This window comes from Hipposideros armiger, unplaced genomic scaffold, assembly GCF_001890085.2.
Source record: "Hipposideros armiger isolate ML-2016 unplaced genomic scaffold, ASM189008v1 scaffold_192, whole genome shotgun sequence".
Lineage (NCBI taxonomy): Eukaryota > Metazoa > Chordata > Mammalia > Chiroptera > Hipposideridae > Hipposideros > Hipposideros armiger.
This window is the reverse complement of record NW_017731542.1, coordinates 1,979,892-2,007,794: the sequence shown is the minus strand read 5'-3', so window position 1 is coordinate 2,007,794 and position 27,903 is coordinate 1,979,892. Positions and strand designations below refer to the sequence as shown.

The 27,903-nt window shown below is 44.4% G+C and overlaps 1 protein-coding gene across 1 annotated transcript in view; it reads left to right on the top strand.

Moving 5' to 3' along the window:
- DOCK4 (dedicator of cytokinesis 4) overlaps positions 1-27,903 on the top strand; it is a 392,534-nt gene that overhangs the window by 140,926 nt on the left and 223,705 nt on the right. The window contains 4 exon segments of the mRNA XM_019653023.1: positions 17,685-17,768; positions 19,838-19,878; positions 22,094-22,149; positions 26,026-26,122. Coding sequence (XP_019508568.1) covers positions 17,685-17,768; positions 19,838-19,878; positions 22,094-22,149; positions 26,026-26,122 — 278 coding nt within the window.

The window sequence follows — 27,903 nt, the reverse complement described above, 5'->3', positions numbered from 1 at the left end:
CCGGCCGTGTGGCGCGTTGGTTAAGAGTTGGCTTGGGACGCCAGCTCTGAGCAGCAGGGCCCCAGTTCGGATCCCACATGAGGGCCAGTGACACTACCCTCTACAGCTAAGATGGTGAACAACAGCTCGACCTGGAGCTGGGCTGCCGTGAGTCGCCGGCGATGGTATAGGCTGCAGGGGGGCTGGCCGGCAACAGGCATGAGCTTTGGTGAGCCACTGTGAGCTGCCGTGAGTGGCCGTCCAATGGCCGGTGAGCGACTGCCTCACCCGGGAAGAGCACAGTGAAAAACCAACACGGGCCAGTGAAGCCACGTCCTCCACAACTAGACTGAAGAACCAAAGGACAGCAACTTGTCTGTTCCCCTCCCCCAATCCCCAATAAAATCTAAAAAAAACAAAAAACCACTTGGAAAATGTGAATCCATCATTTCATTGCAAGTAGACAGCATGAGCACAGCTAAGTGGGTTCTCTCTGGTTGGCTTTGGATGGGGCTGTATTTGTGCAGCTTGTTGGGTGTGTCTCAGAGTTGAGCGTTCACTGTTCAGACCCGACCTGAGTGCCCAGCCCAGCCTTGCTCTGTCTTTGGGGAGCAGGTCCCTGTGGAATCGCTGTTCCACACCTAAATGCCAGCTTGGCTTAAAAGGGCATTTTAAGGTCTTCTGTGTTGGTCAGTGTGGATCTGAAGCCAGCATCTGGGCTAGAGACGTGACTTGCTGGTGGCGACGTTCTTTACACCGGTTAAGTGTGTCATGTAGATGTCGCGGTTCGTGTCCTTAACGGCTCTGCTTATAGTAAGGAAGTGATTCCTCGAATCCTTTTGAACCAGAAAGTTACCTGTGCGATGATTTAGACATTCAGACCTTTTTCGAAATATTACAGCTATTGAGTTGTCATGAGTGTTTAGAGAAACCGTGAATCGTGATACCGTGTAGTATCAGCATGTTTCTCACAAATGATTTCTTTCTGGGATGCCTCAGCAGCTAACCCTTAGCCTCCCCAGGACTAAGTGGGATTGGATTGGTTCATAATAGTGTCTCCTTCTGTCAACACAAGCAATCAAAACACCCAGTGAGTGGAATTACTGTTCTCATTAGCACTGCTGTCTGTTGGAACGCATGAATTTCCATGGACGTTCAAAAGTGACTGCTGGCTGACATTTAGATTCTCCAAACCAAAGCGACAAGTTCTGTCCTTCATATTAGCGTGGAAGTTCAGAGGTTAAGCACAGTTCTCATCCAACGTCAAACTAACTTTGCAGAAGGTGTTGCAAACACCAAGAGTTGTTCCTGTGCTGACAAGGAATGGTGACAGCTTATGAATTATTTTCCCCCTTATTATTTTCATCCCTTGAGGCTGCTTCAGATTTTTACTTTTACAAAACAGCTTCCCATCCAGGACCTACCTAGGAGAGAAATGGTTCTGGGCTGCGTATTTGAGAGGTTCAAAATGGGCACCTGGTGAATCCGGAGTGCCGGGGTGGGAGGGTGGATGTGTGTTCGCACGAAAGGCTGTCACTGAAATGCTTACGCCTCCTGATAGCAGCCGTGTCGACTTTCTGTACATGTGTTCACCATGATGCACTTGGCCGATTTGCTTGGTATCCCATGGGCCCCAGTGGTGGGACACAGAGCCCAGCAACGAGCAGGCACATTTCCGAGTGGGTGCCACCAGCTCAGTGACAGGTTCTTCAAGGGCAGCTGGAAGGAGCTGGATGCGTAGAGTCAGAGGAGGGAAAACTCGACTGCACCTTGCTTGCTTCGTGGTAGGGTAGGAGCCGCAGCCCTGCTGGGTAGCTGACGTACATGTTAGGTCGTCAGTTGGAAAACGCTAGCCCTGACATTATTATTTTTAAACAATTAGAAGTCCGCGAACAACTCACAGCCACATGAGCAGGACGGAGTTGTAGTATGATCCATTGTGAAGTGTGTCACCCATGCTGACAGCGAAATGGACCAAGGGAACCCAGCGAGGCCATTCAAGTGTCTGAGCCCAAGAGCTGAGTGATCCTGGGACTGGCTGTGGACATAATCATCAGAGATGCTCAATCTTCTCCAAGTTTCCATGTCACTTGGTTTAGGTTCTTTCAGAAAGCTTCTTCTAGGTTGAAATTTCTCCCACTGGGTTTTATCTTTGCTGTCACCTATGAGGGTCTCAGCCTGAGGCTCCGCCCTCAGAGAGCTTGGGCTTTGAACACACTCCTGTTCAGTCTTTTAAAAAGTTGGTTCACCTCTTCCATTACCTCATCTCTCTTCCTCAGTCACACTTAGTCATTTTGACTCTTTCATGTGAACTTTAATTGCATTTCTCATGTAAGTTCGCAAAATGCTCTTGAATTTAGGCAGAGGAACGGGGGTTCTAGAGCGGAGGTGAAAACATTTTCTGTAAATGGCCAGGTGAAATATTTTAGGCTTTATATTTATGTACTATTTTAGGTCCCCTTAGCCTCGGTTGCGGTGACTCAACCCCGCCGTTGCACGTGGTGCGAAGTGGACATAGTGCGAGCATGCATGAGCCTGGGGGGGGGGCCCATAAACGTTATGTATGGAGGCTGAAATGCCAACTTCACACAGTTTTCACATGTCGCAAATTATTGCTCTTTTTTTATTTTCGTCTAAATGTTTACAAATGCAAAAACTATTTTTACCCGCTAGGCCTTACCAAACAAGTGGCAGGCTGGATGTGACTGGTGGGCCCTCGTTTGCTGACCCCCGTTCTAGGGGACAGGTGTGAAGGTGGTAATGGGCCTTTATAAAGTACCCCCTGTGTGTTAGGTAATGTTCTATGTGTAGACAAAATTCTGGGAGCTTGGAGCTCAGTAGGGGAGACTGATGCCTGTACAAATAGAGGTGAGAGCCGTGAGGGGTTTGCCCTGGGTGTCATGGGAGCAGCAGGAGGGACACTTAACTGAGCCTGTGGGTGGGAGGCAGCTCTGTGTGTGCACTGGGGAGGCAGGGAAGGCTGCCTGGTGGAGGTGACACCCTCTTAGTTGAATTTAAAATGATTTAGAATAAACCAGGCAGTGAATGGGGCTGAAGGCCATTCCCCGCGGCGGGGCCCACATGAGCCACGAGGGGTTAGGAATGAACATCGCGAGTGGAAGGAAGTACGAGGAGCTGATGTTGCTGATGCAATTGAAAGATGGTGGACGAGGAGGCCCCGAAGAGAGGTCGGCAGCTGGGCTAGAGCAGAGGATGAGAACCTTCTCTTGGCAGTTTCGGGGGGCACTGAAGGGTTTGACATGGGCGAGGCGTGACCAGCTAGCTTGCGGCCGCTCGTGCTGGCACCTGGTGGAGGGAGCCTCAGAGGGGCTGCACGAGGCGTTTCTCACACTGGGGAAGCACGCGACCCCCTCCGTGGCTGCTCTGGTAACTGAGCACCTTGAACTGAGGCAAAAAGGCCGAGGGATATCCGAAATAGCTCAAATAAGCGGTGTGTCCACGGCACAGATCAGAAGGGGGTCTGGTTTTATTCCTTGTCCCCGTCCAGGGTGTCTCTGAGCTCCCGGTGATGTCACACATGAAAGACAGCTGAACTGGAAGCTCAGTGAGAGCTGAGGGAACTCACTGAGGAGAAGGTAGGAATGGCGGCTTTTTTATCCATCGGGGGGCCCAAACCCCCAGCGTGCTGCGGGCGTAGGGAGGTGCTGAGTGAACGCTCAGGCTTATGTCAGCATGTGGAAGACAGCTGTACTGTCATCAGTGTCACTACACACTTCAGGTTGGCCCTCCATGGTTCTCTTGATTAGCTCTTCTCAATGACCAGCTGTGTTATGCAAACCAAGTCTCTAAACTTGGAAATTTGGTTATTTTGTAAATGCATTCAGGGGCATGAAATAGTGAGGAGAGAGTTGTATCACTTTGCAAATTCATTATAAATGGCTAAGAACTGTAGTTCTTGATAGCAGCAGTGTTCGCGAGAGCCAAAAATATGAGAATAACCAGTGTCTGTCCATGCTCGGTGGAGGAAGAAATTATGTTATTCTGAGCAGAGACATGACATGATCTGTCCTAAATTTTAGAAGAATCGCTCTGGCCGCTCTGTGGAGGAGAGTTCACTTTTGAAAGCCAAGGTTTTGGAAGCCTAAAACCTCTGTTCTCTGATTCCGAGGCGTGATGGCGTCTCATTCCGCAGGGCCTTCCCGAGGTTCTGCCCCAGCAGAGCAGACGGTGGGTCTGAGTGAGAGGTCAGCTCTGCCTGTCCTTAGGCCTGTTCTCTTGGATGCTCCTTACAACTCGAATGGAGCAAATGCCAAATCCTAAGGCGGAAACCAGCCTTAGCCCACGTGCTCCGCCTTCCCGGGCGCCCAGTTCATCTCGCAGCAGCAGGGCGTCTCCAGCTGCAGGCTTCGCTCTGTGTCATGGAGGGCCTCGGGACACCCTGCCATTAAGGCTCCTTAGAAAAGGCCCCTGTTCGACGATGGACGTTATACTTGAACCTGGGGGGCGATTTGAAGACCTTCGGCTTCTAGTGATGAGTAGGAAGTTACAGCCAGTAAGTCATAGAAATTAGAAATTGAGGACATAAGCATTTCACGAGGGAGACACTTCTTGATGTGGGTTACTTGCCAGGTGGTTATAGTGGCTGTGGTGCAGGAGGCGACAGGGATGACAGCCCTTGACCACCGGGGTGTGCTCATCTCTGTGCTCAGCAGCGTCCGTCTTCTCCGCGGAACTCATCTTATCCACACATAACCGCACGAGGCAGATGCTGTTACTACCCCAGTGTTACAGTTTGGGGAGACTGAGGCACAGCAAGGTGCTGGAGGGCACGTGCTTAGTAAGTAGCAGAAAGGGGGACTTGAGCCCACTTGTACACAAGTCCGAGTGATACTCCCCCCCCCCACTGTGGAATGCGGTCCTGAGAGGCGGGGCTTCCTGCAGCTCCGCCCAGGCCTGCTCTGTCCGTGTTGGTTGTAGGGACCCCCCCCCCGGCTGATTTCAGTGGGGCTCGCAGGGGACAGGCGGTCGCAGGACCCCTGTGAGAAAGAACCTTGGTCCGTTTTGTGTATAGGCACATGTCACAGATAGGACCGGTTCGGAAATCGCCTAAGGGAATATTAGACCAGAACTCCCTCCCTGTGTAGAAAGTGAATGAAAACACCTAGGTTTTCAGAAGGCTGTCGATTTGGGTGAATTTATGGAGCGGTGGGATGCTTGGTGGATGACATCAAACGCTGAAGCTGACACTGAGACTCGGGGAGTGCCTTAGTCTGCCTTGCCTGATAGAAGATGTCAGACGTCCTCCAGTCATGCACATAGCTTAGGAAGCGTTTATTCTGCTTCAGCGTGAGAACTGTGTATGAAGTTCACATACTCCTTTCCTTTCCTGAGCTGGGATGAACAGGATTGATTTTTGACTTGTTTTTCATTTTTCTGCCCTTTTCCTTCACCGAGGTATAGGCCTCTGGGAACAGGTACCTAGTCTTATATCTATAACACTTCATGTCCCTGGCACCCACCTCACCTATATACCAGTAGAAAGTGGCCAAGAACTACCAAGTAATTTTCTGAACACACAGCACAGCTTTGCTGAGGACTGTGCCCTCTAGCTCCTGACACTCATTCTAGCAGTTTAGTGACTCTTCTCTGTGCCCAAATCTAAAAGGCTCATTTCTGGCCCAAAACAATGCGGAAGAGGAAAACGATAACATCTTTGGGCATCAGCTTTTGATGTCCGCCTCCCAGCATGGGTAGGACGTGGTAATGGGCCCTCTGCCATCCTTGCTTGGCCTCTGCCTCAGATCTAGCTCGTGGTGGTGACCCTTCAACATTGAGCCCCGGCTCTGGGCTGTCGAGTCCACAGGCTCTGCAGACCTGGCAGAGATGCGACTTCGTATTCTCACCTGCCTCGACTTCCCCCTCAAGAGGGTGAGACTGGCTTGAGGGTTGGGGTGGAGGTTAGCTGGTTCAGACCGGGCTGCCAGCTCCGCTCTGCGTTGTAACTGATGCTGTCCAACCCAGAGGGCCACGCAGCAATGTACACACACCTCCTTGCTTTGCAATCTGTCAACTCCCTCAGGGGATCTGTGTGACCTCTCTCCCTGCTCCTGGGTCTTGGCCCCAGGAGGACACCAAGCAGGCCCTGTATTTGCATACAGCCCTCTGGCTTGCCTCGCTCCTCCTCTCCTCTTCTCCTCCACTTCAACCTGCAAGAGACTTCCTCCCGTCCCTGGGGGAAAACTGTGCTGCCTCTGGCCTGCTCTGTGGCTTACAGCAAAACTCTGCGTCCTCCAGGTTCTAATTCTTATATTTAAAGGACAGCCACAGGACGTCAGAAGACACTTTCCCCAACTCAGCCCGGCTCTTGCTAACTAAAGCGTCGGCAGTGGAAGCCTTGGCTCTCGCAGCTGTTGGCGGGGAAGTAGAAGACAGCACTGTCTCCTTTGCTTTGTCCCCTGAAACAGTGCATTTGCCTCAATAGGAGGAAGGCTAAAGGACACACGGAATTCCTGGGAATTAAGGACACAAATGAGATCTATAAACAGAGTGTCCAGCTGTAGGACCCAATGTGGGCCGGTAAAGCCCAAGGCCCTCCCCCATTCCCTGACATTGAAACTTCCTAATGACAGTATTCTGTTGAGTAGGGGGGTGGAGAACGGAGAAGAGAGTGGGACTGTATAGAATGGTATTCTTTTGATTACATGAACCCGTTCTAACTGATTAAAACTACACTATTTTATAGACATTAAAATCTTGAGGACCTAATCGCCAGAGATAATGTCCATCTAAAGCCAGGCCATTGGGCCATCGCGACTGGCAGCCACCACTCCTTCTCATTATGTTCTGACTCTACTGCCCAGCTTTTGTTCATTCATTAAATTGCTTTTAAGAATTTGACTTGTGGGTTACAAGTGGCTCTTTGGCATGGAAAGCCCAGTCAGCTCCTGCCTATTTCTTGTGCCATGTGATCCTGCAAGGCCCTCGGGTTTGGGATACAGAAGGTTTCATCATTTAAGCCAGAGTCCTCAAGAAAGACTTCCAAATGACATGGACTCACTTTCCAAAAACAAATGTAAATTCAGAAATTTGATTTTCACAGCAGGTGCAAGCTGCAGACTAAGTGAAAGACATCAGGGATTCAAACTGTGATGGTTTTTTGTTTTTGTTTGTTTATTTTGGTTTTTGACAGAAGGACCTGCCACAGCCAGAGAATTGTTTGAAGCTGAACTTTTTGACTTTGGGGGTTCGGGATTCATGCACATTACATAGCCCGGCGTATGTTACTTCTAACAGGTCCCCACCAGTCTTTGGGAAACTGGCAGGATGATCTATGATTTTACATGTGTATCAGGAACTAATAAAGGTTCAATCTTAAGGCAAAGAAAGAAAAACTCCAAGCTTGATGGAGGGAAGATGGGTACATTGTAACTCATCTGTTTTGATGAGATCTTGGTTACTATGTCCTGTTCGCATACTGGGGTGGTCAGGCCTGGGGCAGGTGGTGGCGCGGAGATAAGTGCTCAGACCTTCCTCTCTTTGTCACAGGGCTTGAAACACACCGCAGGGAAGTTTGTTTTCTATAATTTCAGTACTTTTAACTGTGTATTCCAATTATAAGTTGGAATTTCCTGGCGTAATAGAACTACATTTATCTCCTAGGTAAACAAAAAAAGTAACCTCACTGGCTGCCCATGTTTTTCAGAAGAACTCACAGAAAAAAGCGGGTTTTATTTTTAACTGCATTCTCTGGAAGGCAGACCTGCTACTCTGGATTTGCTGAAAAGGTTAATAATGCACAAATATTTAGTGCACAAAAAGACCTTAAAACTTGGTGATCGAAAACACTTTCAAGAAGTATCTTATCTTTTACTAATATTTATTTCACTCAGCTCTAAGAGCTAGAGTTAGAAGAGATGGCAGGGACATTTACTGATATTTACTTGTTTGTTTATATTTTTGTATTTGAATTTTACAAAAAGTTGATAAATTCAGAATTTTAAAGTGTATTATTTTGGAGCCTTAATAGCCTGAAGTCATTTCTTTCATCCATTCATTTATATTTAGAAATAGCTAAATTATTCACATATATAGATTGCTTTGTAACTTTAAGAATTCACTACATTTACCTGTATTCATTGCTATTAGCGAAACTTGGGAAATTGTGAATGCTTTATAAGGCATAACTAACATTCGGCTGTTGCCAGAGGCTTTAAAACAAAATAGTTTTTAAAATAATTATAGTTATTAATAAAAGAAGACAGTCATATCTTCTTATAAGTACTTTTCATGTAGGTGTAACTTCCAGTGATGCTCAGGAATTGGGGCTCCCGGTTCTTTCTGTTAAATGGAATTATCTTTCAATTCCCACACACCTGTGGAAGAATGCATCCCACCTTCGATTTCATTTTTGTATGTGGACGTAATTTTGGGGAGTTTGAGTTTATCTTCCAAACAATGAAATTCTCTGTGTTGCTTGAGACTTTTTCCTCTCTCTAATCTTACTATCTTGGGACACTTGTTATTTTTCTCTGCGTTGACTGGGATTTTAAAAGGACCCACCTTGTGCGTGAGCCCCAACGGCATTCACATCGTCAGATTTGCCTCATGAGCAGACTGCGTCACCTCCAGTGATGTTCAGAAAAATGAAAACAAATGCAAGATCATCTCCAACCCAAGCACTGCAATAGACGGATTGTTTCTAATTATCACATTGTGAAATAAATGGCTGGTTTTGGCCCCAACACTAGACCGGTTGTCTGTCTGTTAGGATATTTTGGAAAACTTACCTAATTTGTTTGGCAGGTTTCCTTGGAGAGGGGCAAAGGATAAATATTTACAAAGATTTTTAACCCTAGTTTTGCACACTGATTTTTTTAATTCTATGAAAAACAAAAATGAGGTGTGTTGGGAGTGGAGGGGTAGTTTTAAAAAGTTTCTTTGAAGTAGAACAGCAATTTGCTACCAAGGAACCCAGACTTCCATTCTTGTGGACATCTGGGACCAGTCCTTAGCTGAAATTTCCAGTGAGAAGAAGGGCCTGGGAAGTGCCCCCTTCATTAGTTTATTGGAAGTGGTGAAGGACAGAGAGCATGACCCCCAGGGGAACGCGGCACCTTCTCAAAACCCCAAGGAGGGGTGTAAACGTTCATGTATAACTGAAAAGTGCTGAGCTGGTAATGCCCACTTTTATCCCGGTTCCCTGATTTGCCTGTTATAGTTGCATGAATTTTGCTTTAACTTGCCATTAACATCTCACAGGTAAACTAGCAGCATTTTTTTCCCTAATGTCTTTTGGTTTACAAATAGTCATTGAGGGGGAGCAGAAAGGCTTCACAGAGAATTTACAAAGTAGAAATAACAGGGTGAGATGAATTCCTTGGAAACTATGCGCCACATGAACACCAGGTTTCCAGATGTCACGTGTGGAATGATGAGATTATTCCTCTAAGGTCCTTCCAGACCTCACACTGTGCAAGTCTAAAGAATGGCTGGCCTGGGCTCCTACCAGGTCCCAGGGGGTGTGGGTGTTTGTTCCCGTTCCCTCAGCTCCCATGGGTCAGGGAGCTACTGCTTCTGCCCTGGGGGTTGTGGTGGGAGTGGGGTTGAAGGAGAGAGATGAACCTCAGGCGATGATGTTCCCCTAGGAAAAAGGAGAATGGTGGAAGAGGAACAAGGCGTATTCATAATTATACAGTCTGTACCTGGGTCTCTGAGCAGTGTAGATGGAATATTTGGGGTGTGGTGGCCCTTTGTGGGGTTGGGGTTTTCTAGGAGGCCAGGCCGAGAAACGTGGTGTTTGGAAGGAGTTAGCTTCTGCCCATTGTCTGTCCAGTATCTCCCCACCACCCCCGTAGGCTACGTCCTCTACTACAGACCCCTTCCACCCCCTCATTGGGATTGCATGTGAAATTCGTATTTCAGCGGCTTAATTGATTAAGTAGGCTATTATGTGGTCGCTTGAGAATCCAGTCATTGATTCTGAATATAATAACCAGCTTCATAAAATTGCCAAAATGTAAATCACTTGTGAGTTAGAGACTTGTTCTAGTTTGTCGTCAGTCTTATTTTAAGTAAGATTTTTATGTTCGATTCTAATGCAGTATACAACAGAATTCATAACTCATGAGCTGTTGTGAACATCAGTAAGGCCTAAGGCCTTGGTAAAAAATAAGCATTATTTGTACAAAATTATTAGGAAGATGTATTAGTGAGGGTTCTCCAGAGAAACAGAACCAATAGGATTAATATAATGTAATGTAATATAAACAATATAATAATGTAATATAATTATAAACAAAATAAGGAGAGGTCTCCTGTGGCTATAGATGCAGAGAAGTCCCAGGATGCCAGCTGGAGAGCCAAGAAAGCCGGTGATGTGGTTCTGAGAACTGGAGGACTGATGGAGTAAGTCTGGCTTCAAGGCAGGAGAAGACCGCTATGACTGAGCTCAAACAGGCAGAGAGATCAAATTCCTCTATCTTTTTTATCTATTCAGGCCCTCAATGGACTGGATGAGGCCCACCCACATTGGGGAGGGCCTTCTGCTTTACTCAGTCCATTGATTCAAATTCTGATCTCTTCTGGAAACACCTCCACAGACACACCCAGAAATAATGTTTGACCTGGTCACCCTGTGTCCCAGGCAAGTTGGCACATAAAATTAGTCTTCACAGAAGGTTAGATCCCTGCTGTGAAATAAGAGAAATACATGATTTTACCATGATTTTCTTATCAGTCACCAACCAGTGCAGTAAAGACAGAAGAGTTGACTTTGAACTCTTTGTTTGATATGATGAGTAGGTCACCTCAAGGATTCCTGTGGTAGTTGTGGTGCTAATTTTATGCTATATGTTTAAGAAATCAAGACTAAAGTCGAGTTATTATGCCCACTTCAAAAAGGACCCATTACAGGTTTTTGACTGCAATTACAAGAATCCAGCTGGGTCTGGGTAACCGAGTGAAAAAACATGAGCGTTAAATTTGCTGCGGTTGTAGGCAAGATCATCAATGGATGCTATCAAGTCTGATGACAAACCATATACTTCATAGTCTCAGAGCATCTCCCCACAAGATGCTTGCTAACCATAGAGGAAAAACAGAGTAACGCTGTGGTGGAGAAACCACCTTAACCAAGCGACCAAGGTTAACGTCACCAGCAGTGAGACACAGTGTCATTGTGCGCCTCCTGATAAGGTACACTGAGCAGGGCACATCATCACTTCTGTGGCATTCTTGCCAAAATTGCATATCCTACATTTAATTATGAGGAAACATCAGGCAGACCTGAAGGAGATGTTCTGCAGAATAATGGGGCAGTGTTCTCAGAAGCATCAAGGTCAAGAAAGACAAAGGCACCATCTTTGGGACGCTGTCATGTGGGAGGAGACGAAGGATGTATAGCAGCTGAAGGGCATGTGCAACCCTGGATTGGATCCTTAGCCAGGAAAGGGACATTAGTTGGACAATTGATGGAATTTGCATGCTGTCTGTAGAGTAGTTAATAGTATTGTATCAACATTAATTTCCTGGTTTGGGTAAGTGTGCTAGATTTATTTAAGACCTTAACATTTGATGAAGCTAACTTAAGGGTATATCCATTTTTATACTGTTGTAAGCTTCTTATGAATCTTAAATTGTTTCACAATTTAAAGTTTAAACAATAGGCCATAGACTTAATTCCCCCCCCACACACACACACACACAAGAATAATAGAACTATAAGTGTGGCAGTTTTGTATATACATTTAAAAATCACCGAGGATACAAATACAGAACTCAGTTTTGCAGGAACTGAAAGATACAGGAAACGTTCTTACACGTGGCTTAGGAATTCAAATAAGCAGGTGTGAGGTGTTACCTTCATCATCGTATTTCCAGTGCCTGCCACCTGGCACTCAGAAGGTGAGCACCTGAGTCAGCTGCACACACTCTATAGTCAACCATATTTATTGAGTACCCACTAGTTGTTATATTGTACAAGGTGTCGGGAGCATAAGGGAGCCCCGACCTGGAGGCCATGCGAAATACCTGTTAGAGGGATGTCAGTGGGTGGGGCGCAGTGGGACGCCCTGGAGCCAGCCTCCGTTGAGGAGGACCCGTGAGCAGGTCTGATGAACACCTGTTGAGGACGGAGAGCAGGAAGCCGGAATTCGGACGAGAGGGCAGAGCATTTGCAGCCTTTGCTGAGGCAGAGAGAAGGGGGTCAGTGTGGCTGCGGAAGGTGGTTTGTGAAGGACGGGACTGGGAAGTGTGCGGGCGCTGCATTCGGAAAGAATTGGGGCCTTTGCTCCGTTTCTCCATTCAACTGTTCACTGGCTCCCCATTTCCTAAAAAGATGGTTTTTCAGTGGTTTTCAGTGGCCCACACCAGTCAAAACTAGTGTTTGCTCCAAGTTGGAAATTGGCTTCGTCATCAGAGCAGAAGGAGTGAGAAGTGGTGGGAACTTAGAGTTTGATTCTCTTCGGGTGGGAGTTCTGCGGTTTGTCGGTGATATTCTAGCAGATGTCTGGAGACATCAACATCGGGAATGACAGTCAGAATTCAAATTGGAAAGAAAAAAGCTTATGGAGAAAAAGATTAGAAACATGGGCCTTCATCGTGTGAGAAGAGGCTGTGAGGACGAGCTGCCCTCCTCCTAGTGGGACGGCCTGTGGGCCCCTCTGTAGCAGGTGGTGAAGGTGGAGATGGTTTGGCGCAGGTGAACCGCTTCAGTTCTGGGCTGTTTTGTCACTGTGTGTTTAGAACTTGGAGCGAGACATCAGAAAAAAAATGACATGGAAGGATAGAATAGATTGTTCAAATGCACTTTAATGGGGACTGATTCTTTCCTGATGTTGTTCATTCCTTTCCCTGTTTGCCGCTTCCATCTTCTTTTCCTCTGCCTCTAAAATGGGGATGAAACACCTACATCAGAGAAGATTAGAACAGCACATGAAGAGTTTAGCAAAACCCTTAACACAGTATCATAATCCAACAATGTTCCCGTCCTTCGCCCTTGAAAATAAAGCTGGCGAGAAGTAAAATCTGTGTGGGCGAAACGTTGAAGCGTTGTCGCGGGCTGGGATCTCCAGCTTAGGAACAGTGAAGTCGCTCTGAGAAATGTCTGCAGGGAGCTTGAGGGATGTCCACCTGGGGGTCACACCTGTGGAAGGGAGGGGGGGACACAGGACTGGGCGGAGGGAGGTGACCTGCCATGCAGGACCAGCGGCAGCCGGAGTCACGTGAGCCGGAATGGCCTTCCGAGCTGTGCCAGGTTGTAGTGGGGGCCTCGCCCTCATTCTCCCACCCGGCCAGTCACCGCATGCCAGCCCCTCTGGGAGGAGGGCACAGCCGTGGGCAGAGCAGCTCTGCCCACGAAGGCAACCCCAGAGACCCCGGCACTCTCAGCAGCTGGGAGAATAGTGTCCATGTCTGAAGCAGGTCTTGGTGCTACCTCGCAGCTCATGTTTCGTGCCCTGGTTCAAGCAGGAGGAAGGACAGCCCCTGGGAGAGCTGTCCTCTTAGTCGCCCGGGACGGCAGTATCGGCTCAGGTGCCACGTGTAAGATGTCAGGAACGAATTCATCTGATTTCTGTAGCTTCTGATCTTTCAAAGTCACTTAGGCCAGAGGGAGTGGTATGACATGTCTCGAGGCCTGACCACACGAACGGGACCCTGTTTGTAAGTGTGCTTGTGTCTGGGCGTCTCAGGTGTGCCTGCCAGGTGTGCGAGGCCTGCAGGTGCAGGTTGTGACCAGAATGGAGGCGGAGCTCACATGCACAAGAGGTCCTAGGACGAGAAGATGGAGCACAGTGTTTAATTTTCAGCGTCAGAGCAGGGCTCTGGAGTGACCACCCCGCCTTCTCTTGATTTTTTTGTTTTTAATCAGTCTTCCTGGACTGCCTGCTTCCCTAGTCCTGCTGTCCTCCTGCCAGCCAGCTGGGAGTCCCTGGAAGTTAGGAAAGACCACTTTGCTCTTCATTTTGTGGAGGCAAAAGACAGCGAGGATGTGGGACAAAGGCAGCTCAGTCCTGCCTAGTGATGACACCAGTGGAAATCGCCACGTGACGTTCATTGTCTTCTCTCAAGCTGTATCCAGACAGTAACAAAAGGAAGTGCCTCTGATTAGACTGTGAACTTGGCTTCCCCTACAGGAGGACTTGGCACTTGTGCCGACGAGGTGGGCCCTTTCCCACCATTTTGCAAAATAAAGCCCCTGAAACGAATTTTGTTCTCCTTCATCCCCTCCCCCTTTTCTCTGTTTCTTCCAGTTCATATGCAGGCTCTTCAGAAATTCAACCTTTTCTCCCCTTTTCCATTTGTGGGTACCCTCTTCACAAAAGCAGAGAAACCTAATTGTGGATACATCCATGACAAGCCAGAGCCACGTGGACAGTGTGAAAGGAACAGGGCGCAGGAAAGGACCAGTTTGAAGTGTCCTCTGAGGAAGGGAGCCCTGTGGAAAGGCCACGAGGCCAATCCTGACTTTATCCCTGGCCTTCAAGCTCCTGCATTCAGGAGTTTATAGCTGCTCACATAAAAACGGTCATTTGATTTCTGGTGCCATCTGGGCTCATTTTTGTTGCAGAAGCAGCATTTTCGTCTTCCAGAGGGTTCTGTGGTGTGGCCTCGGGACATGAGAAAAGCGGCATCACATCCTGTGTTGTGAGAAGTCAGCTCACAGGTGACCTGTGGGGCCACACTTGTTCATGACGTGGAGATCCTTTTATCGGGAAGGCGAAGCCAGAGCTCTGTCTTTCAGCGACGAGTTTCCTCCCTGTGTGTCACAAGGGACAAGGCGTTTGGGTTTCTTTCCTACATTATACTCCGTTCGTCTTAGATTGTCAGCCCTGGAAGGGTAAGGGCAGCCTTTGCCAGCCCTGAATTGAACTGTGGTGAGTAGAATCATGGTGAACGGTATTGTGGCAACGACGAAAATGTGCATTTTGCAAAGACCTGTCTAACTGAGTGTGAGAAGCGGATCAAGGGGGACGCTGAGCATGTGCGGTAGACCTGTGAGGAGACTGCCCCAGGAGGTGATAGCAAGGCGGGGCAGGGGCGGTGGCGATGGGGCCAGAGGATGGCGGCAGGAGCCGTTTCAGAGCCGGTCGCGTGGCAGGCTGACGGACGGGATACGAGGATGAGGGGTCATGTGGGTGACCTTTGGGCTTCTGGCTTGTGGTTGCTAGACAGTGCCGGCGTTCCACCAAACTGGGAACAGTGGGAGGGGACCTGGTTTGGGGACACCTAAGGATGGTGTGAGCTAAATGCCAGCGTGAAATAAGAGGGAGACAATTAGCCTAATTGAACTTGTCTATACTGCATGATATATTTTATTTCCCTTTAATACAAAAAAAATTGAACCTAACAAAAGAAAAAGAAAAATGTTCCTGATGTGACATACAAAAAAACAAACAAAAGCACGTAAACACAAACTTGATGGAATTAAGGTGACTCTGGTGGCATCGTGGATATTGTGTTGCGGAAGGACAGCCATGGGGGGACAGGGAGGCCTCCCAGAAGGCTTTGCAGTGGCCCCGGTGAGAGAATCAGAGATCCTCCTAGGAATAACAGGATAAAACGGGATGAACTGAAGAAGACTAATATTTTATACCAACATGTTAGAGTGGGCGATGGGGAGAGAGAAAATTGCTTAGATTTGGGTCAGGGGTGGGGAGACAATGAGTTCAGTTGGAGGCGTGCTAAGTTTTGTAGGTGTGTCAGATGCGCAAGGTGGCAGTTTGTGTCAGATGCTCAGGGCACACGTCAGGGCTGGACAGACACTGGGCAAGTCCTGTATCAACTGGTGATTCTGGAAGCCTTCGAGCTCTCTCCAAATAGGGAGAATGTATATCCACAGAAGAGAAAAAGTAGAGTTGAAACCATTGGGGAATACATTAAGTAACTAGAATATACCAGACAGTATGTTAAATTGTTTCCAGCAGCTACCTTATTTAACCCTCCAATACCTTTAGCGATTCCTTTTTTGCTACCCCCATTTGCCTGAAGAGTAATGGAGATTCCGAGAGGTTGGAATCTTGATCAGAGTCACACAGCTAATAAGTGGTAAGATCTGAGTTCAAACCTACATCTCATATTATCAAGTTTGATGTTACCGTGTTTCCTCGAAAATAAGACCTCGCCAGAGAAGAAGCCCCAGCATGGTTCCTCCAGGATGTGGAGGGCACGCACCCCTCACATGAGGGGTTTATGACCTGTTTCAGGGAGAAGGGTGCCTTTTCCACCAACTCCTTCAGCTTCAAATATTCAGTATGCCCAGGTGCCATATTTTGGCACCTAAAATCCTGCGAGGGCTTATTTTCCGGCTAGGTCTCATTTCCGGGGAAACAGGGTACTTGCCTATACCATGGCCTTTATGCGTCAGCATCTGCAGGGTAGAACCAACACGAGCGTTTAAGAGGATGACCACGGAAAGACGGTCTAGAGAGAAGGCTGGAGGAGGTGAAAGAGGCAGTAGAAGATTCAGGAGATGACAGATTTCTGAAGGGCGATATGAATGTGGTGACAGCGTGGGGACTAGTGACTTCTATAGAGCCGTTTCAGAACAGGCGGTGTGGACTGAGGCAGGAAGGAGGGTGAAGAAGTGAAATCCATGAACGGCGCTGCTGTGCTCTATCTAGATGGTGGTGAGGGGTAGGAGACAGCAGCCAGCGATGGGGGCGGGCCTCATGGCCACCTTGGGGGTTAGGGGCGTCCATGCATGAGAGAGCTGCCTGTGGAGCTGGCGTGAGAGCCCAGGCCCTTGGATCTCTAAGCAGCACCCACAGTGCAGCCTTGAACCACTGCGGTCGTGAGAGGTCACGGGTGTTTCACGAGTGTAGAGGGCAGTTGTGGGTGCAAGCTTGTTTGTGGGCTTTTAAATTGTAAGCAGTCTGCTGTGTGTTCAGGTGTTGATCCCTTGTGAGAAGAGGTCTCTGAAGGTTGTTTGAAGTCATCTGTGAGGATACACAGGCGCTTGGTTATTTTTTGAGCAAACATCGTCTAGCACATCCATGTGAGACCACATGGCATTTGTGATTATAGTTAGAAAATGACACCATGAATTAGTGCTTATCTAAAATGCCCTAACTTGGCTCATGGAGTTATTCTCATTCTTCTCAAGTACCTTGGGTTGAGTTTTCTGTCCTGTGTTTTGATTTCTACTGTTAATTTTGTTCGGAGATCATAAAAGAGCTGTTGGCTTCTCTCAAAGCCCATCACTTATTGGCTCGTTTTTATTTTTGAGAGATTCATTTGTTTCTTCAGGCTTTTAAAAAGCATTCACAACAGTAGCAACCATTTATTGAGGGGACTGGGGTTGTATCTAAATCTCACTATCTGAAACAGAATTCTAAAGTTCACTTCCAAAATTTTGATCTTTTAAAAACCGAGCAGCCATAGCATTTGCTGTCATTTTCTTTGGATGGACATTTTAAGTTGATTTTAGCATCTATGGTATTTGCCAGATGTTTCTTCTCCCTTCATGTGTCGAGGTGCGCTTTGGTTATTTCTCCACCTTTGTCTCCTTTGTGACTCAATGTTGCTGTCCCTGGGAGAATCACGGAGCTCTCAGACCATTCGGAAAGGGTGGGGAGAGGGGTCACCATGTGGACCTATCTTTGGTTATTGATTGATTAGTTTCAAAAACATTTAGCGGGGGCTGGGCAGGACTAGGGTGTAATCAATACCAGAGAGAAAAGTGTGTGGAGGTCCGTCATCCCTGGGCGATATGATTGTATTCATATATTCCGTATCATTTCTTACAGTTATTGCCAGTTTTCGAGGAACCGTCCCCTTCGGCCTGTCATTGGAAATTGGAGACACAGTTCAGATCCTGGAGAAGTGTGATGGTGAGTGGGCTGGTGGTGACTGTTGGAGGTTGTAGAAACAGCCTCTTTAACATGGGACACTCGTAAAGTTTGTAAATTCTGTCCATACCTCTGTTAACCTAGAATTTTTCCAGTAGTCACCAGTAGTGAACTATTGTATTTTTGACAAAACTTGTTGCTTTTGCATAGTCAGTGTTTGGCTTATGGGAAAGCATCTTTTGGTATTTTTAAGCTGATGTTTTCCTAATATTTTTTCCTTATACTCATTAGATGCCAACATAGAAAGCAGTTGAGACGACTGTGTTTGTGGGAGTACAGGACACAGTGCCAAACTCGAAAGCCTTTCTTAGAATCTCCAGGGTCTGGTAGATTCCCCAGAACAGGAGGGCCCCAGCAGAAAGGGCTTAGCCATGGTCGGTTGACCAGATGCCTTGGGGGAGGACTCCTGCCCAGGAGAACCCTGTTCTCATTCTGCAACCTTCTCCTCCCCACAACCCCCCAAATTTGGACTGAAATCATTTGCTGCATTTAAAATGTTGGTGTAATATATGAAATTGTATAATTAGTATTAATTCGCATAGCAGGTAACTCATTAAATCAGGATACCTAATACATTCTCAAATGTTTTTATTCCTGTCCCACAAAGCACCCTTAAACTTTAGTCCTTAAAAAGGTCCCAGAGGAAATGACAAATCCTGTTTTTTTGTTTTTTTTTTTATTAATAGAATGAACACATTTTAAAGTCCCATCAGTATATCCCAAAATATTCATTTTCCTCCCAACATGATGTCTTTGTTAGGAATTTATAATATGGTGACATCCTGTCATATCATGGTCATTACTGATTAAATTGTGTTCCCCTGAAGTAAGTTGTTACATTTAGTTAGAACCTGGCATTAAATGGTGGTGACACATGGGCATTTGTCCTGTCCACTGTAATTGATACTTTTAAACAGTTTCCTATGTCATTGCCAGTGCGTTTTATCTATTTCTTTTTTGTATACAAGTAAATATAAAATCTGTTTTGATTTGCTACATGAAAATGGGCTTCATAGCTAATGGGAGCTGTTTTGTAGTCTAAATACCTTTCTGTCTAGTATCACGGGACAGACCTTTCTATGTCATTTCTTCAATTCTCGAAGCGTGGTTTCTGTTAGCGTAATTATTTAAGAAGGGATGTATTTCTTGGGTATGTCTTTAAGGATCTAATAAACTAAGATATAGAAATTTCTGATTCTCAATTCATTCTGCTTCCTTCAGACTGATATTAACACTGTCAGCCATGGTATTTTATAGTCTATCCTTTTAAGAAAACTTAGGAACAAAAATATTTAAATGCAAAGCTCAAGTATTTCTTTTTAAAAATTCAGTTAATCAGAAACAGTTCAACTCAGTAGAACATTTGTTGCACGATGAAACAATTTCTTAATTTCTTGCCAATAAAATGGTTTCTATACTTGAAACTATAAGTTGAAAAGGATACATTTATAGGAGACTATATATTAACCATATATTGGGTTGTCGGAAAAGTCATGATGCTTTTTTGCAATGAAAAACATAGAAAAAATACGTCATGACTTTTTCAACAACCCAATATATGTATATACACACACTCTGTACTTGTTTTATATAAAAAATATGTGTTCCTTCTTAAGGATGTGCTGTAAAATTGGTTCAGAGCTGCTTGGAGGTTAACTAAGGTTAAGTAAGAGGCATGCTACAGATGATCCTAAAAATGATGGTGAGCTTGGTTGGTAGGAAATGCATTGTGCTGATGGAAAGGTGCCTGTTAACTCTCTTACTGATGAGACCTGGCTTCACTCTTCTTACGCTACTGGACTGACTCTAACCAAGATGGTGGCCTGAAGGACGTGCAAATTCACTGTATGACTCTTGGCCGAGCACTGTTCTTGGTGGTTGGGTCTGGGCTTTGTAGTCAAGCAAAGAGAATTTGGAAATATATGGACTCTTGTGTAGATTCCTAAATTCCCTGAGACATAGAGCAAAGAACAGATTGATTTGTCATCATTTCTTTTCTTTATAATATCACAATAGTTTATCTAAATATGACTGTGATTATTTCTCCACAGGCTGGTACAGAGGATTTGCCTTAAAAAACCCAAATATCAAGGTAAGAAAATATTACTTCTAACCATAAATATGGGATTTAAAAATATTATTTTACTTTATCTCATTATACAATAGGAATTATAGTTGGGACTCTTAGTTGAAATGCCAATACAGATTTTCATAATTTTGGAAATTCCTTTGAACTTGGATTATAGTTAAGATACGCTACTCAAATAATAATCCTATGTAGCTCTTGAAATTTGTACTGAGAAGACCTTAGTAAGCTCATTATATGTAAACAAAATCTTTTTGAAGTGTTAGTTTCACAGAGGGTGAAATTAAAATTCAGGCAGGGGAAATATATATTGCAAAGTAAATATTGAATAGAGATATTGAATCTTTAAGTTTTCTGTGATATCATTTGTAAAATATTGGTGTGGGGAAACAAGTTTATCTGAGCACCATGTTGAGAGTCTGTTTGGGTGTGGGCAGCTGAAACATGGGAAAACCATGTTATAAAGTGCTCATCTTTCATACCATTCCAGACAGAATCTAAGACTCATTATCCTTTATCTATTTATATAAATCTTCAGGAATTACAGTAGGAAGTAGTATGATTTCTGTTTTACCTTTCACTTGTCTAGTTTATGATTTTGCCACCAATCCTTACTAATATCTATGTTTTTCTGCTTTATTCTAATCTCCCAAGTTTTCACCCATATTCCCCACATTCTCTAATATTTTTTTGTGTGTCTCATGTTCACTTTTTGGTTGAATTCTGCTTTATTAGTATTTTAGATATGAAATTATATAATTCTCATTCTCAAAGTATAATGTAAAAAAATGTAAACTCCTTTGCCTGACTTTATGCCTTTTCTCCCTTTTCTGGATCATACAACTGTGTTTAACCACTTTATTTCATTTACAGTAAAACCTTGGATTGCGAGTAACATGGTTTGCGAGTGTTCCACAAGACGAGCAAACATTTCTAATACATTTTGTCTTGGTAAATGAGTGATGTCTTGCAATATGAGTAGTTTGTTTCTGGAACGAATTATGCTCGCAAACCAAGGTATTACTGTATTTTAGGTCATTCTAAAGGAGAGCTTGAGGGAGCAAAGAGTATATATACAACTTGAATTTTTCAGTTGTATGAGGGCTAATACAACTTGAGCTCTCATTTAAAGTTATTTTTTGACATCTGCTAGAGACATGCAAATATAGCTTCAGTATTTCATTATCCATTTAGAACATGTTTTAGAAAAAATCCATTATGACTTCTGTTATTTCTGTCACTCTTCTGATCTCAAATTCTGACATTTTCTTATGTTAATCTTACCATATTGAGGCAAATTTAAATTTTGAGGGAAAAAAGCATTTTTTAACCTATATGCCTATTTACTGTTTTTTAACCTATATGCTTATATAACTGTATATACTGTTGTATATACAGAATTTGCTTGTTAATTTTTGTGTTCTCCTTGGAGCCACAGTAGAGATAATGTATTCAAATGGCATGTGTTTCCCTAACTATTTAATTGAATTTGTCATTTGATTATACATCAAAAATCATTCAGAGGATATTGTCATTTAACGGACAATAAATTTGATGCTCTTTTTTTTTTCTTCTTTTTTTTTATGTCGCTTCTTTCCATTTCCCATTCAGAACAAAGGAACAATTTCCTTGTCCTGTCTTTTCCGTCGCAATAAAAAGCTTTAAGCCAGCATGGCTTCTTTTGTTTAATTTTTGTTGCATCCGAATGGCAGCCTGGTGATTAATTGCTGCTATGTTTTCATGAAAAACCTTCCATACCACATAATAATATACATGCTGCCTCCAAGTTCCTTTAGTGTATATGTTTAAATACACACATGAGTGTTTTGGAGAGAAGAGAAAGAATAACCAAAAACAAACAGCACAACCTTCTTTCAAAACTATGCAATATTTAAAAAAATTCTTATTCAGTATAACATGCTTTCTTTGCAGAATTCCTGAACGTTTTTAAAATTTCTGTTTTATACAAATATATTTTTGAGTGAGATTTGATTTTTTTTCTTATACTTAGAGAGTCTCTACATTTGTAAACTAGTGAATAGTAGAAAATAAAAGGAATGAATCCAAGCTCTAATAACAGATTTTAGCCTAAAGACTATGATAGAGATGTAGTTTCCCCCATCGCTGGTATTGCTGTGGTTGTGATGGCTGTTTTGTACGTGTGACTTGTGAAACCAACCCTGTCTTAACAGCCCCATAACCATCTTGTTTTCTCTTCCAGGGAATCTTTCCTTCCAGCTACGTTCACTTGAAAAATGCCTTTGTAAAGAACAAAGGGTAAGAAATGAGTTTTCTTAATAGTTGGAGGATTTTCACAGAACCATTGCTTATGTTGAAATTTGAAAGGCTTAGTCGTAATTGGCTTGAAAAATGAATGATAGCAGAGTGTGCCATTGTCTGTGCTGTTTGATAAAGATAGATTACACCAGACAGCTGGTGGAGAACACGAAGAGCCACGTCTGTTTGCTGGGGGACAGCAGGACCTAGGACCTGGCGGCTTCCCGCTGTCTGCAGGTCATGGAGTCAGCCTGCTCTTCTACAGAAGGAGCTGGCTTTTTAGGGTGACCTGCTATGTAGGGAAGCGTGGCAGCCAGGCCCATCGAATGCTGCGTCATGTCTCCAGCTCCAGGAATTTCCTCGATTCACCACTGATTCTAAGCAGCTAAGTCTCGCTGTCATTCTGGTTGGAGATGAGACCATATCCTTGTGTGACCATTTCACAAAGCCATTATTAGACTTCAGGGAACATCAGATCTGTGGGTTTTTTTTCAGTTGAGCCCGTTGATCACCTAGGATTTCTCGTACATTTGAAAAGAATTTCCAGTCTGTTTTCAAGAGGACCGGAAGCAGCTGTTAGGATCACAGATCATTCAAATAATATATCACAGGATAAAGCTGTGGAACTTGCTTATTTAAGTGGTGAACATGAGCAGATCCATACATGTGGGCCACAGATTGGGAACCTAACATTTGCTGCCAATGTCACAAGGAATATACATTAGCCCATTGAATATTTTTTATTTTATGACAGGCAGAATACAGGTTCAGCCATAAAGATGACATTTTCCCTCAAATAGCAAAACAATAGCCATTTATTTGAATTATGGAAGCACATTTTAAAGCATAGTAAAAGCTATCTTCAAACTTGAGTTTTACCAAAAAAATTCCAAGGATGCTATTCCAATGGATGATTCTCCTATCCACGCTCTATAAAGGAGAGTATTAAATCTTCGTCAGTGAAATAACTTCTTCAGGTTTCTGAGATTCTGTGGTATAAATACTTTGAGTGTCCCCTATATGATAAAACTTGAGTCTAGGAGGTTCTTGTACTATATGTCTTATCAGCTACTTTAAGCAATGTTATTTTGAGTAGTAGTAGTACTAGAGATAGTAATCACTTAAAACAGTAGTTTAAAAACATACTAATTCTAATGGTAGTAATTCCCACTGCTACTACTCTTATTAAACGTGTGCCCTTCAGAAATGTGTGTAGCGATAATCCATCTGAGGTGGGTCAGGCAGAGGGATTGGTGCCTCTGGGGTTCTCCCACCAGGCAGGTTTGATACCCGCCAGCGCTCCTCAAGTAACCGAGTGGACTTTCCAGAAAACACTAGCCACAGGCCGACTCTTGCTTCTGACCTTTCTGCCCTAGTTTCCATGGGCAGGTGCCATGCAAACCCCAAGGTGCCCACCTGGTCCCTTCGCGTGTCCGCCTGGGCACAACTGTGCAACCAGCCCTCTGCTGCTGTTGCCCCTCAACTCTTCCCGAGCACAGGGCCACCCAGTTCCATCTTACCCACTGACCAAGGAAGAGAAAAGAGAGATCCTGGCAGAGATGATGACCTTCACCCAGTCAGTCCTACCTCTCAAAGCAGATTGGGGTGGGACATCGTTCTAATTAAAACTAAGTACCTTCTTTTAGTTATTTCTTTGTCCCAGTTCATACTTGTTTCATACTGGGCGGCCTTCCCTGAGCCCCGAGGAAGACTAAATGTGCATAAAGGCTGACTCAAAATTTGGTTAAGGTTAAGACTTGGTGGTAGGTTTTCCACCTGACAAAGGGCACGGTGCGGTTTATATAATACAATAGAACTTTGGGGGTAGAACCAAAATTTATTTTCTAAAAACAAAAGAATTGTGGGACTCGAGACCTTAGATTCTAAGACTGTTAACTGGAAGCAAAACTTTAGCCTGGGAACATTTGAGAACCAGTATTACCAGGTGATTGCTTTCTCAGAGAGAAGCCTCTTGAGATTTTGATGTTACCTGGCTTGTTTTAAGTGGATTAGCAGCCTGATGGCCCATCAGGACGAAATAGCTGTAAAGTACATCTCAGAATAACTGAACAGAATATAATTTCAGGGCAACTACTTAAGACAGTTGATTTTGATTTTCATATAATTAAGAGGAAACAGCTGTCTCCCCTGAAATGGCAATTTTGTGCTTCTTGAAAATGTACGTTTTGGCTGAACAAACCCAAATCAGCTTCCCACAGACTGAACTGCCTTTATGATCTTCCCTGGGCCTTCAGAGGAGTGTAGGGCTGATGGGGGTCCTTAAATTAAATTATGGTTTGTGAGCATCGAGGCCACTTCTGTATTGTTTGATTCCTGCTGAGGTCATGTCGCTTTTAAATGTTAAGTTGGTTATGCGGTTTTTCTGGAAATTTGTTGTTCCCTCCTGGACCTTGCGTCTGATCACTTTATAATCTCTGTCTTCAAATAGTCGTCGTTGAAACTGCTACAGCTGCTTCAAGAGCAAAATGCACTGTTGTTTGAAAATGTCATGTGTAGGTTTGATAAAAGCTGTAGATTTTCCAGTTCGTATATTATTGTTTACTTTTATTTCTAGTTTTACATGTTCAGCTGCATTTAAGCTCTAGAAAGAAGGAAAACAATTCACAGGGCAAGTGTTTAAGCAGCAGCATGAAATGAGGAGATGAGGCTTTCTCTATCGGTGAGGAAATCGAGGCAAAATCTTAAGTTCCCGCTCTTGCTGTCAAGACGACGTTACAAAAGACAGTTACACACTCTTTGGACATAATATCGGAAAGGAACTGCAGAGCGGTTATTAACCTCATGCTCAGAAGTCATTTTCTCTTGTTCATCTAGACAACCTGATTCAGCGTCTGATACGTGTGTGCTGTTACCTTCTACATAGTAGACGTTATTCTTGAGAAAAAATACTCAAATGAAGAAAATAATTTCCATCAATGTAGTCAGTAGCATTCTTTTGAGAAACAGTAGTAAGAGCCACTTAACCATTTTCACCTCCATAAAAACTGAAAGAATTTGGAAAAAGAAATTTGGTATGAAGAGAAGGTTATCATATGTCAAAGCCCGGATACAGAGGACAAATGAAGTCTTGAACTTTTCTCTCCTTCTGTATCTTCTCACGAGTAGGACCACCGTACACGCCTCACTAGCTGTTAGGATGAATGTTTTCCAAGTATAATTTCTGATTTATAGAGAAGAAAACGGAAGAATGTATCACCCCAGTCAGAGAGAGGAACATTTTACAATGGATATTCAAATATTGCTGCTGCCTTCAGCCTTTAATAAGTTCTATAATGCGTGATAACACTTCTCATAGTTAATCCGAATCATTTTTCACAGCCCTGTGTACAAACAATAGAAATGAAGTGGTAATGAGATAGAGTACCTGGTGTCTCGTTCTCCATTACACGGAGTTGATTTGGATGTTTGCAGGCATCCTATTGTGATCATTGAACCAAGCCCTCTCACTCCCTTTGAGTTCCGTGGTTGTGGGGCTTAGAAGGCAAATGCCATCTCCCAGTTTATGGAAGCTTGTGACCTCAGGTCACAGATGGGAGCTTTGGGTCTTGGAGAGGTTCCGTGAGCTGCTGTTCCTGGTCCCTCTGTGGCTGGAGCAGAACTGCTCTGTCACTGGTGCTTTTCCACCGCACTCCTCAGACTCGATCTGGGTAATGTGGCTGGTCATTTTGGGGATTGTACGGCCATAACCCACATGGCATTCCTCACGCCAGCTTATAATCAGACCCTGGTTACTGTCTGCGGAACCAAAAAGAGCGAGGCGGCTTCCTTTCTTAGTTTATCTTTTAGAGCATTGAAAAGAAAATGGTTGTCCATGATATTTGCATACATGTGTGGTTTTTCTTTTTAATTTCACAGACAATTTGAAATGGTTATTCCCACTGAAGACTCGGTTATCACAGAAATGACATCAACACTAAGAGACTGGGGAACCATGTGGAAACAACTCTATGTGGTAAGTCACGTTTTAATGGCATTGTTTTTTGGATAGAGAACTATTTTAAGAAATATCTGAACAAGACGAAGCATTGACTAGTGCTATTCGGGCCTCTGCTGTAAGTCCCTGGTGCTCCTCTGGGAATCACGGATAAGTGCAGAAAAGGGCCGTCTTCCTGTACGCCCTGTGTCCACTGAGCGTGGGTGACATAAATTCCTTTTCACTGCCGTAGGAGTAGAAGAGATCACTTTACTGCCACCTCACCAAATAGGACGGCGTACATGGAACTAGTGTTAAGCTTTCTGAAAATTTTTAACTTTAAGGGAGAAATAAACTTATTTTCAATACAATTTTCACTTTGGTGGTTATTTTATTCTAATTTTTTATACATGTTCAAGCATACTGAAAATGATAGACTACTTCCCAGAATCAATGAGAACATTCTAAAAATATAATAAAAAGCATTTCTTGAATAAACAAAAGGGGGGATCAATGTTTGGGGGGTATGTATACGTGTACTTATTTACTTATAACTGATTACATTTGTTGGGAGCCTACTGTGTGGGAAGCACTCTATGTGCAGTATTTCCTTTAATCCTTAGAACCACAGAAGAAAATAATGACCGTGATTATAATCCCAGCTTGCCGATGAGGAAACTGAGGCAGAGAGTGAAGCCCTTGCTCTAGGTCAAGTCATTGGAGAGTGGCTGAGCCCAGTGCCCGCTCTCTGAACCACTGTATCTGCAGAAATCTGGGAGTGGTCAAGTTCGGGGGAGAGGAAAATTCTTATTTTCAAAGAAATGACTAGAGCAGCTTAATTGTTTGAAGGGATGCATTCAAAATACAAAGGTGTTTTTTATCCTGACAAAATGATTGGAAAAGCCTGTCAAAGAGTTAGTCCAAATTAAGTGAGGGACATGGGCGCAGAATGACAGTGTTTATTGTTCAGTAAATATAAAATGCAATAGGATACTTCACTAAGCAAGAGAATGTTAGACAGTCACTACTAAAAACCCTGTTGAGTTTGGATGAATCTGGCCAGGCCCTGCTGGGGCCTGGTGGCTTTAGGGCTCAGTGGTGGAGCCCACAGGACAATCTGAAATGCAACGCCAGAGCCTGAGCTCCGCCTGGATGAGATGAATGCCAAGTCGAGATAACCGACCTCAGGGGCTCTGCGCTGGAAGATGACAGAGGAAATGCAGGGCCCTTTTGAGATTTAAAAGAAAAAAAAAAGGTTGGAAAGACTATAAAATCCAAGTATTACTTAAAATAACATTGTGCAGGACACTAACGTGGAAAATGAAGCTATTGGAAATGTTCAAATTCCTGCCTCCTGAATATCCACCACAAGAGCTGTAAAAACAGTGCCGGTGTCCGCTTTGCCATCAGTTGAGCTGGAGCACCAGCCCACTTCCTTTTATGTGGCTGCTTGTGGGGAACAAAGTCGAATTTCCTCTTGATTCTGCCTTATCTCACTATTTTTACCAGCTTTTGAGGTACCAAGCATCTATTTTGGGGACATACTAGATTGCCTTGAAAATGTGTTACAGCTCTAGGACTAGCCTCCTCATTGCCTCGTCTCCTGAGAAATGGAGACAGAGTAACTTAAGGGATTCCCTGGATACGGAACGGTAGTCAGTTATACTGGGGACAAATACAAAGTTTACCCTGGACATGGCAGATTTTCAGCCTTGAGAGTGAGGCTGACTTGGCTATGTCGGACCTTTTGGGTTCTCTCTTCCTGATGTGAATGTTTTGTGGAAAGTGTGTCGGTTCAAGTTCATCACCCTTGAGTGTAT